The sequence below is a fragment of the Aquila chrysaetos genome, chromosome 22, assembly GCF_900496995.4.
Source record: "Aquila chrysaetos chrysaetos chromosome 22, bAquChr1.4, whole genome shotgun sequence".
NCBI lineage: Eukaryota > Metazoa > Chordata > Aves > Accipitriformes > Accipitridae > Aquila > Aquila chrysaetos.
In genome coordinates this window covers 14,098,305-14,118,760 of record NC_044025.1, presented here as the reverse complement: position 1 = coordinate 14,118,760, position 20,456 = coordinate 14,098,305, and the positions used below count along the sequence as shown (strand labels likewise).

The 20,456-nt window shown below is 55.6% G+C and overlaps 1 protein-coding gene across 6 annotated transcripts in view; it reads left to right on the top strand.

Moving 5' to 3' along the window:
- Nucleotides 1–20,456, top strand: part of LARP1 (La ribonucleoprotein 1, translational regulator) — a 48,960-nt gene that overhangs the window by 22,369 nt on the left and 6,135 nt on the right. For 2 of the 6 annotated variants that reach the window (XM_029997621.2, XM_041119260.1), the window contains exons 3-19: nucleotides 8,376–8,437; nucleotides 10,100–10,165; nucleotides 10,959–11,130; nucleotides 11,741–11,872; nucleotides 12,066–12,218; nucleotides 12,933–13,095; nucleotides 13,381–13,525; nucleotides 13,744–13,918; nucleotides 14,787–14,956; nucleotides 15,262–15,621; nucleotides 16,843–16,966; nucleotides 17,590–17,795; nucleotides 17,891–17,997; nucleotides 18,383–18,534; nucleotides 18,833–18,977; nucleotides 19,225–19,334; nucleotides 19,863–19,990. In XM_029997621.2, the coding sequence (XP_029853481.1) occupies nucleotides 8,376–8,437; nucleotides 10,100–10,165; nucleotides 10,959–11,130; nucleotides 11,741–11,872; nucleotides 12,066–12,218; nucleotides 12,933–13,095; nucleotides 13,381–13,525; nucleotides 13,744–13,918; nucleotides 14,787–14,956; nucleotides 15,262–15,621; nucleotides 16,843–16,966; nucleotides 17,590–17,795; nucleotides 17,891–17,997; nucleotides 18,383–18,534; nucleotides 18,833–18,977; nucleotides 19,225–19,334; nucleotides 19,863–19,990 (2,570 nt within the window). Of the gene's footprint in view, nucleotides 1–221; nucleotides 243–8,375; nucleotides 8,438–10,099; nucleotides 10,166–10,958; nucleotides 11,131–11,740; nucleotides 11,873–12,065; nucleotides 12,219–12,932; nucleotides 13,096–13,380; nucleotides 13,526–13,743; nucleotides 13,919–14,786; nucleotides 14,957–15,261; nucleotides 15,622–16,842; nucleotides 16,967–17,589; nucleotides 17,796–17,890; nucleotides 17,998–18,382; nucleotides 18,535–18,832; nucleotides 18,978–19,224; nucleotides 19,335–19,862; nucleotides 19,991–20,140; nucleotides 20,449–20,456 lie in introns of those variants that run through there. The other 4 variants (XR_005931098.1, XM_029997624.2, XM_029997622.2 and 1 more) reach the window with 4 other exon arrangements.

Below are 20,456 nucleotides of genomic sequence, written 5' to 3'. Positions count from 1 at the left end.
TTTCATAAGGCTGGGATTTTTGCATCACGTGACTGTCTTATCCCTCCCGGCCGGCAGTCGGTCAGTGTAGGGGATCGTGTGTCTGAATGGGTAATAATTAACTGTTAACTAGCTTTTCATTAGAGCCTGGCAGAACAGGCAGACTGGTGCAGCAGGGGTAAGCAGGAGCGGAGGAAACTGCTCCTGGTCCCTCCCGGAGGGTGGACAGCCCCCTTTAATTTGCAAATCAGTTGCCCCCAAAGGTGAGTGGGTTGGGTTTCTTTTTTTGCTGTGTTTTGTAAGGAGTTGCAAGTCCTGCCATGCCTTGCGTGTCTGTCCTTGCTGTCCTGTAGTTGCTGCTCATTCAACTCCTCCCTCTCCCCCCACCACTGATTTTTTTTTTTTTTTTTTTCTGTAGGTCCCAAACTATCAGCTGGTCTCCAAGCCGGCTTGGAGGAGAGCCTGACCCTCCGGCTCCTCCACGATTTGGCCTGCCTGCATGCCCTTGGGCCCCTGCAGCCTTGCCTCGGGCACCCTCCTCTCCCAGCGCCGAGGTGTCCTTGCTGCGCCTCGCCGCCCTGAGCGGCAGCTGGATCAGCTCATGCCTTTTCTCAGGGGCCCCAGCCCGCTCATGACGGACTGACGCGGCGTTTGACCGGGAGCGCTGCTGGCTTTTCCGGCCCTTCTCCCTGAACCATTTAACCCGACGGAGTGTTTGCAAGTGTCCTCGGAGGCTTTTCTCTTTTCCACTGGCTAAATGTTCTGCTGTCTGGAGACTTGTCTGCACCAGACAAGCTGGGTCAGGCACTGGTGCTGGAGTAGCCTGTCCTGCAGGGGTGGTGGGGTGATGGGTGCCTTTCTCCCTGCTCAGGGAGAGCAGGGTGGCTCAGCAGCTCTGGGGGCCTGAACCAGCCCAGCTCCCTCGTTTTGACAGTTTCTGGAGTCCGGTCAGCTGGGTGACCTTGGCTGCGTCCCCACTGCGATGCCTCCTGGGGTCTGGGAACCACTGGCTTTCCCAGCAGACACCCCTTCATTTAGGGCTCGGTTTTCCTTAGAAAACTGGGGGGCTTCCTGTGCTGTCTCATTCTGCATGAACCTGGTGTCCCAGGGATCGGTGCGGTGGTGTGAGCGTGGATCGTGTGTCAAAAGTTTCCTAGAAATCCTCTTCAGGGAAGAGCGTTGCTTGAAAAGGTGGTGGAAAGATGTCACTTGGCCTTGGGAGAGATCATTTGCTACCTTTAATAGTAGCCGTCTGTGCCAGGAAGTATCCATGGTGCCCTCACTGACGCTGTTAATGTTAGAAATGCCTGTCGGCATTTCTTAACTCAGTCCTTCTGGAGCGTAGCTTGGCCACCAGTTGAAGGTTTCTGTCTTGGACTGGGAGGCTGCAGGGAGGATGGTTATGCATCTTTGGTAAGTCCAGACCCTTCCTGCCCCTCATCTGCCCTGGAAATAAAAGTCAGACCCTGCAGATAACTTGTGTGTGCAGAGCTTGTAGCAGTTATGTGCATTTAAAAAGCAATACTGTTTGTCAGCTCCCTGTGACCAGGGCTATGTCACATCTGGTGCCCCTGCTTGCTCTGGAGGTCTCTGTGCAGGTCTGTGCTGCCTGTAGGGTGCTGTCAGCAAGAGACAAGCTCTGCACTTGGCAATCTTGAGCTGGTTTAGCTCCCCTTGCTTGGGAGCTGTCTTGGGAGTATCAGCTGAGGGATGTGAGGGCTTGAAAAGCTGGGAATATAACTCTGATGCCCACACTCCGAGCCCGTGACAGTGCTGTCCCGGCACGCTGTATTGAACCTGCCTGTACCCCTGGCATCCTTCCCTGCACTTTTCCAGGGCGAACTCCTGAGCTCTCGGAGCCTGCCTAGGACACCCAGGTGGGAGTGTTCTCATGCTCTCTGCAGAGCTGTCAGATGCCCTTTTTGAAGTTATTTTTAGTGAGTGATCTTTGCAGCAGTTGCAGAGCTTACATTGCAGAGAAGTGTAGGCAGCTCCCTGCTTCCTTTGCTGTTACACTAGGGCTTGTAAGGTGGAGCTGTCTGCTGAGGAGCTGCAGAAAATTGCTTGGAAGGCTTTGAGCCATGGTGCCTGCAGCTTGTCTCTTGCTCCTGCTGAACAGGCTTCCCACATGCTTTACAAGCCTGAATCCTGCTCAGCCATGCAGCTTAAGGATCCAGTCTTCTGCTTGGTCCTGACCTTGCCCATTCTCTTGTAGTTTTTTCTTGCGTGTGCGGGATACTTCTGATATTGCAAAGGTGTTGCAAGTATCCCACTTACCTTTGTAAACAAGGCCAGATGCTGTGCTGCCAGCTGGGAGCTGTGAGACCATGTGCTGCAGGTGGTGGGGCCAGCTGTGATTCTCTGCAGTCCCTAGGAGGAGGTGGGAGCCCTTCTTGTGGAGACACTGACTCCCTTATGCTGGAAGATGTCCTTGTGATAATATCTCATTTAAAGCTGTTGAGAACTCCATCCAGTGCTCCCTTGATTTCCCCTTCCATGCATGTACTTCTGGTTACGACTGTGATTTGGAGGTAGAGCCATAAAACATTGCAAACCGAGAGGCGGTGCAGTCTGCATGCCCAGTTTGCCCTGAACCTTGCTGGTTTTGTGTACCTTATGATGTGTTCAGAATGTGAGCGTGCCATGCAGTCAGTGCTATAAATCCCGGGCTTTTCCAGTTATGTGTGGAGCTGCAGAGACAAGTGTTTCCCATCTCAGTCTGGCATTAGCTCTGACGCATGGCTGAGGCTGGTGCTGGGAGCAGCTCCTTGGGAGGCAGGCAGAGGTGGAAGCTGCTAGCTGGTCTCTGGGGATATCTGGACCTCTTTCGGCACACAGGGGTGCTACCAAATTGCTCCCTGGGGAGACTGAGGTCCCCTCCTGTCTGCCCATGCTTCCCAGCCCCTTTACAATAAGGGTGTGTTGCCCACTGCTGCTGTCTTGCTGATGAAGAAACAGGTACAGCAGCCACAGGAGGTGGGCAGAAGGTGTTTGCCTGTCCCTCAAGGCTTCTCTGCCTGTAACTTCAGGGGGGGCCTCCATGGGACGGACTCTCAACAAGAAAAACCTTCAGCACTGTCTGCAGCAGGCGGGCTGCTGGTGGGAGGGGGAAGGCTGCTGTCTGCTTGCAGGTCACATCTGGCCTGCAGGACTGATCCTGCAAATGTCTCTGGAGAAGGTGTGGTGTTGGTGGGCACAAAGCTCACCAGCTTTGTCCTCTGATGGCTCGGTCAGGCTCAAACCCCAAGTCATGGAGTTCGAGTGCATGGGCAGTGATGAGTGCTACAGGAGAGCCTCCGAATCAATATTGTGCCCCTGCTACTCTGTGGATCAGGCTGCCCTGGCAGAGAGCTTGCTTGAGGCCTGGAGGAAGGACAGGGATGGGGTTGGTGCCCTGAGTTGCCCATGTTGGCAAGATGGGGATACACCTTTGTGCAGCTGTTCTCTGTTGGCTCCCTAGGTCTGCTTTGGGGCCAGCAAGGGGATTTTTGCAGCCACAGTGGGGTCCTGGCAGGCTTGGCTGTGGCTGGCCGCCTGCTGGGTCCCTCTTTCTTAGGGGGATTGCTTTGCAGGTTGGTGCTGTCCCACTATGTCTGTCATGTGTGTTGTACTCCAGGAGGGACTCTCCTGCCCTCCTGGAAGCCTTTCCTGGAGCTAGCTATCTCCAGGGGAAACAGCTAATCCTCAGGCTGATTTTCTCTGCCTGGACAATGAGCATGTATATACAAATAGTGTGAGTGAGTAGTAGTCTTCAGTGTAAGCTGTCTAATGATTTCTGTCTTTACTCTCCTCAGAAGTTGTCATACCTGCGTGCCCGTTGATTTCTCAGGAGGTTTACGCAATACCTTTTCCTTGCCGTGCCATTTTGACTGGGGCATTATTCCCCCTCTCACTTGCAGCCTGCTCAGACCCCCAGGCCACTCAGGGCTCAGCTCGCCCTTGCCCAAGCTGCACTTGCTCTTTCTCACCTAGAGACCTTGAAGAACCATTGCCAGAGCGGGTGTCCGGTCGTGTTGGTTATGAGCTGTGGTCCTCGCATGCGCCAAGACTGTCCCGTGGAGCGCTGGAAGGAGGGAGGATTGTTTGGAGACTGTTGAGCAGTGAAGTGGATCCCAGTGGACTGCTGGGCATGTGGCAGGCTGTCCCGTGTGGCACCCTCGGGCTCCTGCCAGGGCTCTGGGCTAACTGGGGATACCAGTTTGGCTCTTCCAGCCCCAGCAGGACTTGCGGCACGGAGCATGCGCTCCTGCCTCAGCCTCTCCAGCGCAAAGTCCGGGCTCTTGGCTTCAAAACCACCTTCATCAGCAGTTTCTCCTAGGTGCCAGGCTGTGGGCTGGAGGAGCTTGGGGGCAGGCCGGCTCCTTTCTGTTGACTTGGCTGCTGGGGAAGGAGGGGTGTGCTGTGTCAGGGACAGAGCATGTGCCGGAGCTGAGGACTCTGCATTCTTGCTGGGAGCCCTCTGAGGCTGTCCCAGGTGGTGCTGGGGTGCTCTGAGCCTTGTTTACGGTGCACATGAGTGGTAGGTGTGCCAGGAGCAGGCACTACAGCTTTCTTGCTAGAGGATGCAGGTATTTCTGCAGTATAATGCCAGGTCTCTGCCCAGCCCTGCAGATTTATTCCACCTTCTCTAAAAGTCCATTATAAAGCTGCATTGGATGTAAGAAAAGGTAGGGAACCAGGCCAGCGGGCATTGGGTTTGATTTTCCCAGGTAAGGTAGTAAATACATCTCCTAAGCCAAGCTCAGTGGTCCTACGGCACGTGTCCCTCTTGGTGGGGCGCGGGCAGCGGGGGGGACACACATTTAGCTGTGGACCAGCTGTCACCCTGGCTGACTGGTCCTTGTGCAGTGGTTCTTCTCCTTCCAGGTATGAGGCATTTGCTCACCTGGATGCCCCTGTGAGCTTCTGCCTCGAGGTCTGCTGTGCCACAGCCAGCCGCGGGCTGCAAGGAAAGCACAAGGTGCCTGCGCAGCCTTGCCCTTCTTGGTGCTTGCTGTGGGTGCATTGGGGAGCGAGCAGCAAAAAACAGTGAATGCTTTGGCTGTGCCTTGGCCGTGGGAAGCATTTGTCTGCAATACTGGCATTGAGGCTGCCATGCTCCCACCTGTGCCTTGTCGCCTTGGTTGTTAAGAAATAACCTCCTCTTGGCTGGGCAGCCCCATGGGCAAATGATCTGGTTCTGGCTGCAGGCAGCAGATCAAAACTCGAGACATGCTTTTCTGTTCCTGGCTGTGCCAGCATCTGCTCTGTGGCCGCAGGCAAAGCTGCTCCTTCCTTCCCTGCCCGTTGTTCCCTTGCCAGTCTCACACCACTAAAGCCCCAGCTCCTACTGCAGCTGTTTAGTCTGTCCCCTCGCACGGAGGGGCCCAGTTTTTTGGCGGGGTGGAGGGGGCAGTCAGCTGGTGCTAGCGCAACTGAAAATTCCTTATTGCCACCAAATAAATGCAAAAGGAGGTTTGTGAAATGCTGGCAGGTCTGAGACATCTGTCAGCAGCTTTTAAGGGTTCAGCTATCAACCAGGGCAGTATCCAGTATCCCTCACTAGCACTGCTTGTCCTGAGCTCCTGTGTGGGGATGAGCAACACCCGCTTGCTCCCTGTTTCCCAGGTTGATGCAGTGATGAAGGGCAGCAGGGTTTTCCTGCAGCAGGGTTTGGGCAAGGGGGTCTTTTCAGCTGTGCACCACAAGATGTGCTGCTGTCCTGGTAGGAAGGTTTTCTTCTGAAGCCTGAGCACCTGGGTTAGCCTAAATGTGGTTTGGGTGGGTTGGGTTTGGGTTTTTTAAACTAGAGTTTGCTAGTGTCTGCAAGGGAACATGAGTAGTTTTGGGTTTGATGTTCAGGAGCTTGACTACAGAATGGCTGATGGGCTGGAGCCGGGGCCCTCAGTTAGGCTGACGTGCCCTGGAGGGTGCCAGGCATGCACAGCTTCTGCTCGCCATGGCCCTTGGCCCTGCGGATGGTGTGTTTGTCTATCCACTAGCATAGTCACAGTGTCTTCAGTCTCCTGCCTTGGTCTGAGCAGTCTCCACCGTGACTTGCAGATCTCGACTCCATCCAGGCTGGCGAGAGCCGCCTGCAGCCCCCACCGCGGTGCTGGTGCTGGCCTGGCTGCGCTCCCTGGAGCAGCCTCCCTGCCAGGCTGCAGCGCTTTGCTTTGTGTTTTGTCTTCCGCAGTGCTCTGCAAATGCTAATTAGTCTTCTCAGCACCTCAGATAAGGGATCCTTGTTCCTATCTTGCAGATAAGGAAACTAGCAGAACTTGTTTCAAACAACCTCCTCCCTCGCAAAGATGATGGGAGTCTGTGGCACCCGCCGCTGCAGCCTGTGCCCCTGCATCCTCTTTCAGGAGAGGTTGTGAGAGGGCCTCTCTTTGACTGGTCCCCAGAAAAGCACAAGCACATCTGGGGCCATGAGGCTCCTGAGCTGAAGCAGCTGGAGAAAAGGGCTGGATGCCATTCCTGCGAACCCTGGGGCTGCAGTGCAGTGGGAGTAGGTGCCCGGGTGGGATGCTCGCAGTGAGAGAGGGAGCCCTGCTTTCCCCTAGCCAGAGAGGTGGGTGCCTAATCAGGCTGCAGAGCAAGTTCACTTATTTTTTTCTGCATTGCCAGGCATGTCAATGCTGTTGGAGCAGGCAGAGGTGCTCCATACCTGTGGAAAACTGGGCTGGCTGCGGGTTTGTACTGTAGCACTTGGTGGCTTTTGAAGCTATATTTAGTTGGTGACATCTGTGGGCGTTGAGTGGAGGATTTTAGGGGCTGTTTTGAAAGTGCTTGCTCTTCCTACACTAGCAGGAAAGTTTAAAAGCCTTGTGGCAAGCTTTGTGCCATGGAACAGGGATTCTCAATGAGGTGCACGTGGAATAAATGAGGGACACGTGGGACTGCCGCTGCACTTGGGGGGAAGCAGTGCAGGTGGGCTGGGGAGGTCTGGGGAGGAAAGGGGAGGATTTGGGGACCTAGGTGAGAGCTTTGGCTCTCCTGGGGGTAAAATCCCCGCGCAGGAGCCTTGGGGAAGGGAACCTACGAAGGGGAGCGCACGTGGCTCTGTCGTGCCATGTCTGACTGCCTTATTGACACTTCAAAGCCTCCAGCTCTGAGCAAGGCTGGGCCGGCAGGATGAATCACAGGTTTCAAGGCTAGGAAGGGGACCGGTTTTGATCATCTAGGTAAAGTTGTCCTGCTTTATGCAGGAGATCAAAGCCAGCTTTGAGTACAGCTGGGTAGGTAGGCTATTCAGGGTGTTTCCCAGGGCATCCCCAGATAGTCTGTGTCATGCCTCTGGGCTCTTCTCTGCACGTCCCTCCCACCCTTGCCCCCCACCCTAGTCTGGGGTGCTTTTCTTGGAAACAAAGCCAGCAGAGTCAGCAGAAATGCTCGCTCCTGCTGGGTGCATGGCACTGGGCATGGGCTGCTCCTCAAGGGAGGGGCTGGTGGGCCCTCCTCTCCCGGTGGAATGCTGCTGTCGGGGAGGAGACCCTCCTATGTGGTCCTCGCGGGACTGGTGTATGTTAGGCGGTGGTGTGCTGCTCTGTTGGACTCTGCATGTGCCCTGTGTGAGCCTGCTCCAGGTCCAGAGACCTTGCAGCCAAACCTGGGAGGGAGAAAACAAGTCAAAATTTCTTCTTCTGCTTGTATGGAGGTGGTGTGTGAACAGGAGCCAAGACAGGTCATGGTGAGGCTGAGGTCTTGACTTGCTGCAGGTCTTGTGTGAGGTCCATGGTGGTGTGAACCCCGACAGTTGCATTCTGATACCTTAAAACACCCCAGAGGCACTCAAGTGCCTAAATACTTTTGGCTGTAGCAGGATTAGGCACTTCCCAGATCTGGCTCCTTCTCTTTGTACGTTCCCCCATGTGAACTTGCTGCCCTGTGCTGCAATGCGCTGGAGATCAAAGCACAAGTTGAGCAGCACCCATGTACTGCAGGCTTGCACATCCCTCCATCAGAGCCCTCCTTTGCTCCCTGGGGAAGGCTGGCCACATTGGCATGGTGGTGGGCCTTGCCTGTTCAAGGGCATGTTTGTTTTGCTGTGCAAAACAGCGGATCGAGTTCTGCATGGTGCTTTACGGAGTGAGCTGAACTCCTTGCCACCCCTCCTCCCTGGCTGGCAGGGCCAAGTGGGGAGGTCTGAGCTAAGTCAGGGAGTGCCTTCCTGTGGCAGGATGGTGTTAAAGGTCCATTTCTTGGCCACCTGGATTGATCAGGAGTTGTCTGATCTTGATGGGGCCCTTCTGAGACACAGGTCAGGAGCTGGCTCGGTTTTCTGTTCACCTTTTCCTCTTAGCCCTCCTTTGCTGAAGGGGGAGCTGGCTTGCTTCCCACCTGTTTCCCTCTAGAGCTAACACTTCCACAACCCTCAGCTGTGTTTTAACAGTTTTGTTCTCCTTCTTTTGTAGAACATACAACTCCTGCAAAAGTGGTGAGGGCTGCCAACCCAAGACAGCGGAAAGGAAGCAAGGTAAGGCCGTGCCTGCTGTCCCCCTCACTGGCTACCAGGTTCTGGTGCAGTTGTCAACACTGCATGAGCATCTTGAGGGTCTGGTGAGCAGACCGCTTCCTTCGCCAGCCTGATTGTGGAGGGGTTGATGTGCTGGCTTGGATGCTTGCAAGAGTGTCGAGGAGAACATTCTGATTCTCCATGTCCTCTTCAGCATTTCAGTGGTTTTGCATGCTGCCTGGACTGGTTTTCTGCCCAGGTAGGCTAGGGGAGACATTCTCACCTCCCCTCTCACAGAGAGGCACTTGGAGCACAGCACTGGATGTGGAAAGCCTCTCCCCCCCCATCACAAGGACACCCCAAGTCCCTCGTTGGCTTAGCCAGTGTCCTGCTTTGCAGTGCAGACAGGGTGGCAGTGTGACAGAGCGGTGTGTCTGCAGGTCTTTTCTTCCCTGTGCAATCTGTTCTTTACTGGCACACAGAGAGCCAGCGTAATTGATTTCAAACAAAGCAACTCCTTTGGAGGAACCAGGGCAATCTGTTCCAGGGGATCAACGTGTGATGGAGGGACAGTTGCTTCTGGGGATGTTGCATGCTGCTGGGGCACAGCTAGGGATGTGGGCTGTTGGTGTTGGCTCCCAGTAGCCAGTGAAGACGCATCTGAAACTTGATATGACTTACCTTAACTGTTCTATCTCGGGGAGAGGAGGGCCCTGGGGATGGAAGGTGCTCCTGTCTGTGAAACAGGCATGGTCCTGCACTGGAGGTAGTTTTCCCAGGAAAGCTGCCTTCTGGGGAGAGGAGCATGGCACTTGAATGTAGAGATGTGATCTCCTGAGGGACTCTGACTCCAAATTAATTTAGAAATAATAACCCCATAAGGGCAAGGAGGAGTTTCTGTGCCCGGATAATCTTAAGCTCAGTGCCCAGCCATGATTCATTGTGTACCTGGGCAGCTGTTTTGGTCCTTTCCTCTCTGTCCTGCAGGTCCTCTCTAAAACCTGGAGGAGGTAGAAGTGATGGTAGTGGCCAGCTCACCTATTCAGCAGAAAAGTGACTGGTGGTCCCCCATGTGGCCATGGGGTGTTTGGAATGAGGGACCTCCCATCACCATCACATACCTGCTTGAATTTTCCCATCAGTTCTACTAAATGATCCCTTGCTTTGTTGTTGCCAGCACTTGGTTGCAGTTGAGCACTTAAGTGAAGCTATGCCTGGCTGTAACCTGCTACTAGGTGGGGGCAGCTTCTTTAATGGAGTGTAGCTGCTTCAGGTGGGTTTAGGATGCTAAAGCTGTGTGCTTTCCCTGTCCAAGGGACAGTGCCTATGATGAGTGAGTTACCTCAGGTGGCTTAGTGCCAAATGCTGCTGCTGGGGCAAAAAGTTTGGTGGGAGCTGGGATGTTGGTAGCTTATGGGGCTGGTGGCAGCCTGATTACAGTCCCTGATCGACATAAACTTGTCTGCAGTTACTTGGGATTAAACTGGGGGCCCTGCTTGGGTGGGGAGAGGGGCTGTATATATGCAGCTTGGGTGTCACCCCCAAAACTCCTGGGGCCAGCCGTCTGCAGGACAGTGGTGGGTGGTGGCTGTGACAGTGTGGCTGGAAGGGCTTCTGGCTGCTGATGCAGGAAACGGCACCTGCAGCTTGTGTGCTAATGAGACCTTTCTCTTTGGATACAAGGTTGGTGACTTCGGTGATGCCACAAATTGGCCAACACCTGGAGAAATAGCCCACAAGAGCATCCAGGTGAGAACACAAAATCGCTCCGGTAAGCAGGATAAGGCCCTTGCAGAGCTCCCTGTCCCTCTGTGGTGCTGGGAGTGCTGGCTGAGCCAGGCCATTTGGGGTCCTGAGTGTCACCGCGGAGGCAGCCAGGAATAGCGTGCAGGGGATTTCCTTTTAGGGCTGCCCTGTGCATCGGGCTCCCTCCCTCAGTGCTATTCTGGGAGCCTGGAGCCCAGGCTAAACCCCTCGGCTGGGTGAAGCAGGTAGGGCAGCTCCCAGACCCATTCTCCTCAGGGCTGCTCAGTGCAAGAAGGGTCTTGGGCAAAAGTCAAGACTTCCACAGGAGGAACTGAAAACGTGTGAGAAAGGGCTTGTGTGCCTGAGGGGCATGGCCTTCCTCTCCTGCTAGGGATGTGGGTGTCGTTGAAACCTTTCTATTTTTGGATGCTGCTTTGCCAGCTCCTGGCTGTCTGTCAGGACATGAGGGTCACTCACCCTTTTGTCATTGGGGCAGTCCGGTCCCTTGTAGGACAACCCCATCCAGGAGCACCAGGCCTCCCTGGCAGTCCTTCTCGGTAACTTCTGTGCCTGGGGCTTGTGTCTCAGCTTGAGCACTTCCCGGCATCTGTAGGGGCCCTTGCCCTGCTCAGACATAAGCCCTTTCCCAGGAACAGGACAGATCTGGGAGGCACGGAGCAGGGGTGCTTCTAGCCTAGGGCAAGGTCCTCCTGTTCCTGCTGGGACAGCTGGGGTCTGCCTCCAGGTCTTCATTTCTCCCACCTCTCCCATCTTTCCTGCACTGCTGTGTCTCCAGCAGCCGCACAAAGCACCATCCCTCCGGAAACTGCCTGTCAAGAAAGACATGAAAGAGCAGGAGAAAGGGGATGGGAGCGACGGCAAAGAGAGCCTGAAAACCAAATCGGACGAGTCCGGGGAGGAGAAGAATGGAGACGACGACAACCAGAAGTCAGCCCAGAAGAAGAAAGGTAAGGCAGGACCTGGTGGGGACACTCCCCTGGACTCAGCCCGTTGCCATCTCTGCGACCCACAGCCAGGTGGAAGGGTCCACCACCTTCCCTGGGGGCCTTGCTGCAGGACATGGTCCCAGCACAGGGACAGCTGTGGTGAAAAGGTGTTTGCAGGCTTCAAAGGGGGCAAAGCGTCATTTTGGTGGGAGCAGGTGGAGCAGGGCCCAAGCAGGGGCATCTGTGTATCTGGGGAGCATGGCCGTAGTCTGCTCTCTCATGTATGCTCCGTGGTGGCACAGAAGAGCCCCTGACTTGGTTGCATCAGCTGTGGTTGACAGGCGGGCTCGGTCTGGCCTGAGCCTCGGCAGGCAGAAAGGGGCAGAGGAAGGATAAGTGCCTTGAAGCAAAGAGGGAGTTTTGTGTCATGTCCCTCCATGCCCAAGAGTCCCGGTTGGAGCCTTTCTGCATCCAGTGAGGCCTGGAGGGATGTCCGAGGACAGGGTCAGTCCAAAAGGCCCTGCTGCTTTCTCTCCTCCGTGTGTGGGGGCTGTGTGGCAAGAGGGGGCTGCGGGGGAGGAAGCAGACGCTCTCTGAACCTGTGTCACACCCAAACCCTGTCCTTTTGCAGGCAACAAACACAAGTGGGTCCCTTTGCAGATAGACATGAAGTCAGAGGTGCCTAGGGACAAAACGGCCTCTCGGAACAACCGGCAAAACGAGCAGCACAGGCACCCCTCCAACAACCGCAGTGAGCTGAAAGGTGGGGGCTCAGGCTGGGGACCCGCTCTCCCTGCCCTGGCTGCAGGGCAGAGCAAGCCCTGATGCCCAGGCATGGCATGGGGCGGTGGGCACGCTTCCTGCGTTCAAAGGGCTCCAGGTGCAGCGGGCTTGCTCCAGGCAGGTGCTTTCATCCCGTAACACTCCTCCTGCCTCTCCTTCCCCGTCTGCTGCAGGCTGGCACCCAGACAACAAGCACGAGCGCAGCTGGCAGGACCACGATGAAACCTCCAGCGTGAAGAGCGAGGGAGGAGCTGTGCGAGGGACCTTCCGGGGCCGAGGCCGTGGCCGCGGCAGGGGCCGTGGCCGTGGCAGAGGAGGTGATCACTGTATTTGTGGTCTCGTGATGGTAGGGAGAGAACAGGGCATATGTTGAAGTGTGTAGGGCTCTGGGGGTGTGTGTGTGAGACCTGGGGCTCCAAAGCAGGCTGGGGAGGGCAGAGCACGGTGGGGATGCAGGGAAATATTGTGGCAGGTCATCCCAGTTGGTAAGTTGAGGTGCTTTTAATAAAAGCAAATTATTCTCATTAGTATCTTAATAAAGGCAAATGTCTTTCTGCTACTCAGGCCAAGCTCTTCCACCTGTTTTCTGCCCCTTGTAGTACCCCTGCGTGCAGGAGTTGAAGCATGCTGATACTCTGTGTAGGCTTTGTCATGTTGAGAGCCAAGCAGGAGTCATGGCTTGGATGGCGAAGAGTATCTGCACTGGCATTTGACAGGGCGGTGTCTGTGCTAACTCTGACGCAGCTTCAGTGTAGGGCCTTTGTGTGTCACCTGGGCTGCCTCGTTGCTCCTGGGTAAGAGGGCTCCTGACCTCTCTTTGGCTTGGTGTGTTGAAGCTTCACTGTGATCCCTTCTGCAGCAAAGGCTGAGAGCAGGAGGATGAGGGATGTGGGTGAGTGATGCCCCATTCTGGGCTGCCATGGGGGCCCCAGGAGCAGTGCAGAGGGAGCTATTTGTGCAGGATTCCGGCCCCATCTGGCAGTGCAGCCTGTGTAGCAGATCCCAGGGGCTTTGTGCTAACCCTTACTGGTGTCCCACAGGGCACTTTGACTACCAGTATGGGTACCGGAAATTTGAGGGCTCGGATGGCTCCCGCACCCAGAAGTACGCTAGCAACATCACTTACTACTTTGACAACATCAGCAGTGCCGAGCTCTACAGCGTGGACCAGGAACTGCTCAAAGACTACATCAAGCGGCAGATGTAAGCACCACCTCTTCTCCTTGTCTGAGCATTGGTTGTTGGTGGGATGTTCACAGATGCCCTCCCTGGAGGCTGCATGGCTAATCCTGTGCATAGGCTTAGAGCCAGGGTGTGTTGACTTTGTGCCACGCAGCTTACAGCACCAGCTTGCCCCAAGTCTGGGCTCCCCAGGCTGTCTTTCTTCAGCCTCGCAGTAGCAGAAGCGTGTACGTGGAATTATTTCCTTGGGGGTACCCAGAGGAAGGTGGCTTGGAGCTGCCACTCAATGATGTGTTGTCCATACAGAGAATATTACTTCAGTGTGGACAACCTGGAGCGAGACTTCTTCCTGCGTCGCAAGATGGACTCAGACGGCTTCCTTCCCATCACCCTGATTGCCAGCTTCCACCGGGTGCAGGCGCTGACCACCGACATCAGCCTCATCATCAAGGTGAGGGCAAGGAAAGATGAACTCCCCTTCTTATTCTGCTTCTCGCCACCCCTGTCTGAGGCCTGTTTTCTAGATGGGCTATGGGTGAGATGCAAGTGGAGCCTTCCTTTGTCCTTGACCGCCTCCCTACTCCTTTTGGTCCCTTGGAAGGATTGGGGCTGAGCCACTCAAGGTGCCAAGGCAGGGCCCTAAGTTAACCAGGTATCACTTGGTTCCAGGCTCTGAAGGACAGCAAGGTGGTGGAAATCGTGGACGAGAAGATCAGGAGAAAAGAGCAGCCAGAAAAATGGGCTCTGCCTGGCCCTCCTATGGCAGACTACACACAGACGGACTTCTCGCAGTTCATCAACTGCCCTGAGTTTGTGCCCCGGCAAAGCTTCCAGAAAGAGACAGGTAAGCACTGGGGGGAATGTGGAGGGAGGTGTGGGATGCAGTGTTGGTACTGCAGCAGGACTGAGACCTGAGAGTCAGGAGTGTTCCCCAGGGCAGGGCTCTGCCGTCTGCTTTCTGCTTGGTGGTGGGAGCTGGTATGGGCTCTGTCCTCAGACCCCCAGAGGGCTGCTGCCTCGGTACATGGGGAGACATGAAAGAGACTGAGTCTGTGGCTTTTGCTCTGCTGGGGACTGAGGGGAGTCAGGGAGGATCAGTCCTGCTGGAATTCTCTCGGCTGTGCCTGGAAATACTCTACTGCTTCTGGGCAGAGCAGAGGACACTCATGAACCCAACTTTTCCTTAATGGGTGAGGAGATATTGGGCACAAATGGGGCAGCAGGTATGGGGAAGGGTCTGCTGTCCTTCATGGGCTGCCCCCTGCTCTTGTCACCCCATCCCGTGGGGGCTGGCGGGAGCCCAGGGCTGGGCCTGAGAGGCCAAGTGGAGGATCTTCTTGGTGCTGTCATAAGAGTTAGTTTTGGCAGGAGAAGATCTGTTCCCACGGGCTCCAGACTGTCTTGGGAAGGTTTCCCTGAGAGCAACAGAGCACCTGCTTTTAGGGCTTTGTGTGTCTGGGGAGCTGTCACGTGCAGAACTCTGTGGCCACCACCGGCACCAGAGCCTTAATCGGAGACTTACCCCCTCCCTGCCCCGGCCCCAGCACTTGTGGTGAGCGTGCTCCTAAGCCTTGGCTGCTGGATGCTAGCTAGTCCTGCAAGCTGTGTCATGCTGCCAAAAAAACTACCTCTTCAGTCGGGTGCTTTAAGTACACAACCCCCCAGTCTCCCTCCCTCCCTCTAAAGCACCCTGTGGCTCTTGTTGGCTCTAGAGTCTGCTCCTGGGTCCCCGCGTCCTGCCAGCCCGGTCCCCACCAAAACAGAGGAGGTCAGTAACCTGAAGACGATGCCCAAGGGCCTGTCTGCAAGTCTGCCAGACCTGGATTCAGAGACGTGGATTGAAGTGAAGAAGAGACCTCGGCCCTCCCCAGCCAGGCCCAAGGTAGGTGATGATGGAGGAGCTGTCAGGGTGGGGGTCTCCCAGTTGTCTGGGTGACTCGAGTCATAAGTAGGCAGGTTTCAGATCAGACAGGGTTTGATGGTCGTGGGGGTGATGTCCTAGACTCTCCTGGCCCCATCTGATCCCCTCTGGAGCTGCTCCTCAGTGGTGTAAATAAGGTGTTCTCCCCAGGTGGGCAGCTTCTGGCTGCGGTGGGCAGACAAGGGGTAATAGTTGGGTCTTCAAGCAGTAGGCTTGTGTTGCTATGTGGTCTTCACCCTGTGTCACCCTTCCCCCCCTACCTGTAGAAACCAGAGGAGTCAAAGACACTGCAGCAGCAAAAGCAAAAGGACCAAGACGAACCTGAGGAGCTAGACTTCCTCTTCGACGAGGAGATGGAGCAGATGGATGGCCGTAAAAACACTTTCACCGACTGGTCAGACGAAGATTCGGATTACGAGATCGACGATCGGGACGTGAACAAGATCCTCATCGTGACGCAGACGCCTCCTTACCTGCGCCGGCATCCTGGTGGGGACCGGACTGGCAACCACACATCCAGGGCTAAAATGAGCTCAGAGCTGGCCAAGGTGATCAACGATGGGCTGTACTACTACGAGCAGGACCTGTGGACAGAGCAGTTTGAGCCGGAGTATTCACAGATCAAGGTGAGACTGGTTGATCCAAAGAAGGGAGCGCGTGTGGAGCACAGAGCGCCTCATGTGCAGCAGGCTGGCCACCTTGTTGGTGTGGGGTGGAAAGGGCAGTACAGCAGGTTAGAGCCCACTCGTGGGTTAGAGCTAAACCAGGGTTAGTCCTCTTGCAGAGCCTGGGATTCCTGGCTCGCAGCGTCGTGCTCTACTGTATCAGGGATAAACACAGCTCTGTAACGTAGTGTGAGGCTGCAGCCAGGTAAACAAAGCGCCAATAATGAGGTGACCTGGAACATGGGGCCCATTGCTCTGCTGTCTGCCATGGTCTTGGCAGGCAGTGCCAGATCTGTGGGGCGAAACGGGTGTCTCTGCACTGTCCATAGTGCCCAGCGCTCCATGGCACGGTCCCTTGGAGACCACGCTTATTGGGGACGAGTTCATAGATGGCTGGGCTGCACTTGGCCTGTGCTATTCTCCATTTTGGTGCCAGTTTGCATAGACTTGGGCTTTTTATAGAAAGCCCATCTGCTGCTTTGAAACATTTGAGTCCCATCTTGGCGACTCTCACGGTCGGGGACTTGCGTAGACTCGTTCAGCAACGGAAATTATTTTGGCTGTGAGGTGGGATGGCCTGTTGGAGCTACCAGCTGGGCTCAGTGTTCCCATGTCTGGTACCTGGCACATTGCTGAGGCAGTGCTGCTCTCTGGGGTGGCAGAAGCTGAGGGTGCGGGGAGAACAGGTGACAGAAGGACAGTGTGTGCTGGCGGTACGGATCCTTCAAATACATGGGAGCATTGTGCCCCACTGCCGGTGTGGCTGTGAGAATCCAGGGAGGAGGCTCTAGGGATGCAAGAAGATGGCGGGAGCAATGGGGTCCTCACCAAGCATGGGTTACCGAGCTTGCCTTGAACCTTGTCGCACTGGCGCTGCCCTGGGTGGGTAAAAGCCTGAAAGAAGCAAGCAATGATTAGTGGAGCTGTCTTGTAGTATCCCTGAAAGCTTGGGAGCAGGAAGTGGCTCGGATCTGGCCCATGCAATGCCCAGTTTTGTCGTCTGCATCTCCACTTCCTACCTCTGCACAGCAGGTTGCCTTTCTGGGCACCCAGGCCCCATGGCTGCACTTGGTGCCCAGCGTTGTGGCTGTTGCGCAAGCAGAGCGGTGGTCATGGTGAGCTGATGGGATGAGGGGAGAAGAGGGCAATTGGTTGCTTCATCATCTTCCTCTTCCAATGCAGCAAGAGGTGGAGAACTTCAAGAAGGTGAATATGATCAGCAGGGAGCAGTTTGACACCCTGACCCCAGAGCCCCCTGTGGATCCAAACCAGGAAGTCCCTCCCGGTCCCCCCAGGTTCCAGCAAGGTAAGAGACAGGGGGCATGAATGGGCAGGACTGAATTTGTCTCTATTCCTCCTGGTGAGAGGTCCTCAGAGGTTGGGTAGCAGCTGGGGAGAAGAAATTGGGGCCACAGGTGTGTGGGTTTATCTTTCCCAGAGCAATGCTTGTCTCCCAGCTGAATGTTTTGGGGCTCCAGAAGAGGAGGCCCAAAAGCAGGGGTGTCCCAGTTGAGTGAGAAAACCTTGACAGACTTTGATGTAGTCCCCTGGATGTGACTTTCTTCTTGGACCCTCCCTGAGTACCTGGAAGGCAGCTGCCTGCTGGGGTTTGTTTGCCTGTGTGTGGCACCTGCTGCCCTGTCCTTCTCTTGGGAATGGGGGATTTGTCACTGCTGTTAGCCACTAGGAAGCAGATACCTTGTGGGATCCCTGGAAGCTCCGTCCTTGGATCTGGTGCTAGGCTTTGGGCTATCTGGCCAAGCTGGTGACATGCTGGATTTGAAGCTGCTTGTCTCAGAGGGCTGGGATGTGTCCCTGCATTCCTGCCCCTGCTGCTTCCCATCCACCAGATGGATGTCCCTTGGCTGTAGTGATGCTCTTGTGCTTAGAACTCAGCTTGACCCAGGGTGGGGGGTTTTCTTTTTGCAGTACCTACAGACGCTTTGGCTAACAAGTTGTTTGGAGTCCCTGAGCCTTCAACCATTGCCCGGTCTTTGCCTACGACTGTACCAGAATCGCCCAACTACCGCAACGCCAGGACCCCCCGGACCCCTCGCACGCCTCAGCTGAAGGACCCGACACAGACGCCCCGGTTTTACCCAGTGGTGAAAGAGGGCAGGACGATAGATGCCAAGGTGGGACCAGGGCTGGGGTGCACAATGGGAGCTGGGTTTCCCATCTGGGTCCTGGGGAGGAAGGGGACACATCCCTGATGCACCATGTCTTGCAGACCCCGCGGAAGAGGAAGACGAGGCACAGTTCGAACCCCCCGATGGAGTGCCACGTGGGCTGGGTGATGGACTCTCGGGAACACAGGCCCCGAACTGCCTCCATCAGGTACCAGAGGCAGGCACGCGGGGTGACACAGGAGCCAGAAATGGGAAAGGGAACGAGTGTGGGAAGCAAGGGGAAAGGCAGCATCTGGTCTTGCAGGGGAGGTCTCCTGTTAGGTGGCTGCAGAAAGGACTGGGACCCAACTTGTCCCTCCTAGAAGGAGCTGAGGAAAGTCTGAAGCCTTGGAATAACAAGGTGGGACTCATTTGGAAACATTGGTTCCCTTCCTAGTAGGATACCCCATGGCTCAGGTCCCAGACCCAGAGTAGACAGTCACAGGGAGTTGGTGGGACCAACAGGCAAGTGCTGTGGGGTGGAGCGTGACCCCACTCTTCTGTCAGCTGGGTGGTGCCGAGGAAGGGGTTTGACAGGAGTCTCTCATGCTCAGCTCCAGCCCCTCGGAGGGGACCCCGGCTGTTGGAAGCTATGGCTGCACCCCGCAGTCCCTGCCCAAGTTTCAGCATCCTTCGCACGAGCTGCTCAAGGAGAATGGCTTCACGCAACATGTCTACCACAAGTACCGTCGGCGCTGCCTTAACGGTAGGGATGCGTGCGCTGTGAGGTGTGGGGCAGGGTGTCTGTGCTGCGCTGCGTCGGCGGGCAGGGTACGGCTGCAGAGCATGCACACGGAGATAAGCAGGGTGCTACGGGACGACCTTGCTGGTAGCTGATGTTTCCCCACAGTTTGTGGCGAGCATGAGCTGTGGCTCAGGGTGTCCAGCACCGGGGCTGGATGTAGCCACAGTGCCATAGGGCCCTCCTGTACATGAGCCCCTGTGCAAGAGCTGGCTCCCTGGGCAAGGATCTGCCTTGCAAGCATCGCCTTTTCCCAAAACAGAGCGGAAACGACTGGGCATTGGTCAGTCCCAGGAGATGAACACGCTTTTCCGGTTCTGGTCCTTCTTCCTCCGAGATCACTTCAACAAGAAAATGTATGAAGAGTTCAAGCAACTGGCTGTGGAGGACGGGAAGGAGGGATACAGGTAGGTAGGAGAGGAGAGGAGAGACGGAGTGGCCTTTCCTGGGAGGGGAGCGTGGGAAGAAGAGTTCGGCTTTTTGCGGTGCTCACAGCAAAACAAAGGCAGCATCTTAGCCTTGTTTGAAGGTAGGACTGGGGTTGCCCTCAGTCACCTCCTGCTGCTGGTACACAGCAGGGCTCTTGCCTTGAGTCTTTCTGCCCGGGTGTTGTGTGCACCAGTGTCTGAGCACCACGTGCTGCTCTGTTCCCAGGTACGGTCTGGAGTGCCTTTTCAGATACTACAGTTACGGGCTGGAGAAGAAATTCCGGCCAGACATATTTAAGGACTTTCAAGAAGAGACCATCAAGGATTACGAAGCTGGTAGGTGCCTCCTTCGGCCTCCCCTGGGATTGGCAGCGATGTTGCCCAGCTGCATGGCTGCTCCGGGCCTCTTCCATGACTTTGGGGAAGCCATGTAATGCTGTACACTAATGTGTGCGGTGGGGACTGGCTGGACATCCTGTTGCTCGCTTCACAGGACAAGGTTGAGTGGATGCTTACTGTCCTGAAAACTGCTGGGGGGATGGAGGAGGGCAATGGGAGGCTGTAGCTCTCCCAAAACATTTCTCTAGAGGCACTGGTTTCTCTAGGATTTCTCAAGGCCCTGCAATTTCTCAAGTGACTGTCACCACCAGGTCAGCAGAGCCTGAGGACTTCCCCAGTCAAGAGGGCTGCCCATTACTGGTGCAGGGTGCTTCTCTCCAGGTTCTCCATCTTGCCTCGGTTGTGCCCATCAGTGGGACAGGAGGGTCTGTGGGGCAAGCGGTGGGGAAGCCTGGAGGAAAGGGTTCTGACATCTGGCTTGATTTTTGTCCTGCTGACATCTGGTTTGGTTTTCCTCCTCTCCAGGACAGCTCTATGGGCTGGAAAAGTTCTGGGCCTTCCTAAAATATTCCAAAGCCAAAAATCTGGACATTAACAGCAAACTGCAAGAATACCTCAGCAAGTTCAAGCGCCTCGAGGACTTCCGAGTGGATGTGAGTAGACACAATGGCTGCACCACACTGATGGCCGCTGAAAACACCCCTCAGGCCCCTCCAAGGACTGAGGATTTTGGGGGGCTGGTCCCCAAGCAGTGCCAGGCAGGGGAAGTCAGTGACACCTAGTGTCATGCCCTATCATTGCAGCTGTGCCAGGAACAAGCTGCAGGGTTTGAATATTGCAAATCCACTTCAGAGCAGCTTTCTGGGGAATTGGATGAGCCCATCTTCCCTGATGAGCTGAGGAGGGAGGAGGAAAGCGAGCCTTGATGGCTTGAGCAGAGCCAGCATTGTGTGGAGCTTCAGCTCTCAGACTTCTGGACTGTGCCCCTGTGTGGGAAGGAGGTGCCTAAGAGCAAGCTGTCACCCTTGTGCTTGATTGGAAGTCGGTCCGTCTTTCTGTCAGCAAATCTGGCAGCAGTAGATTGGCAGAGGAGGGCAGCTGTGTGCTTGGGGTGAGTAT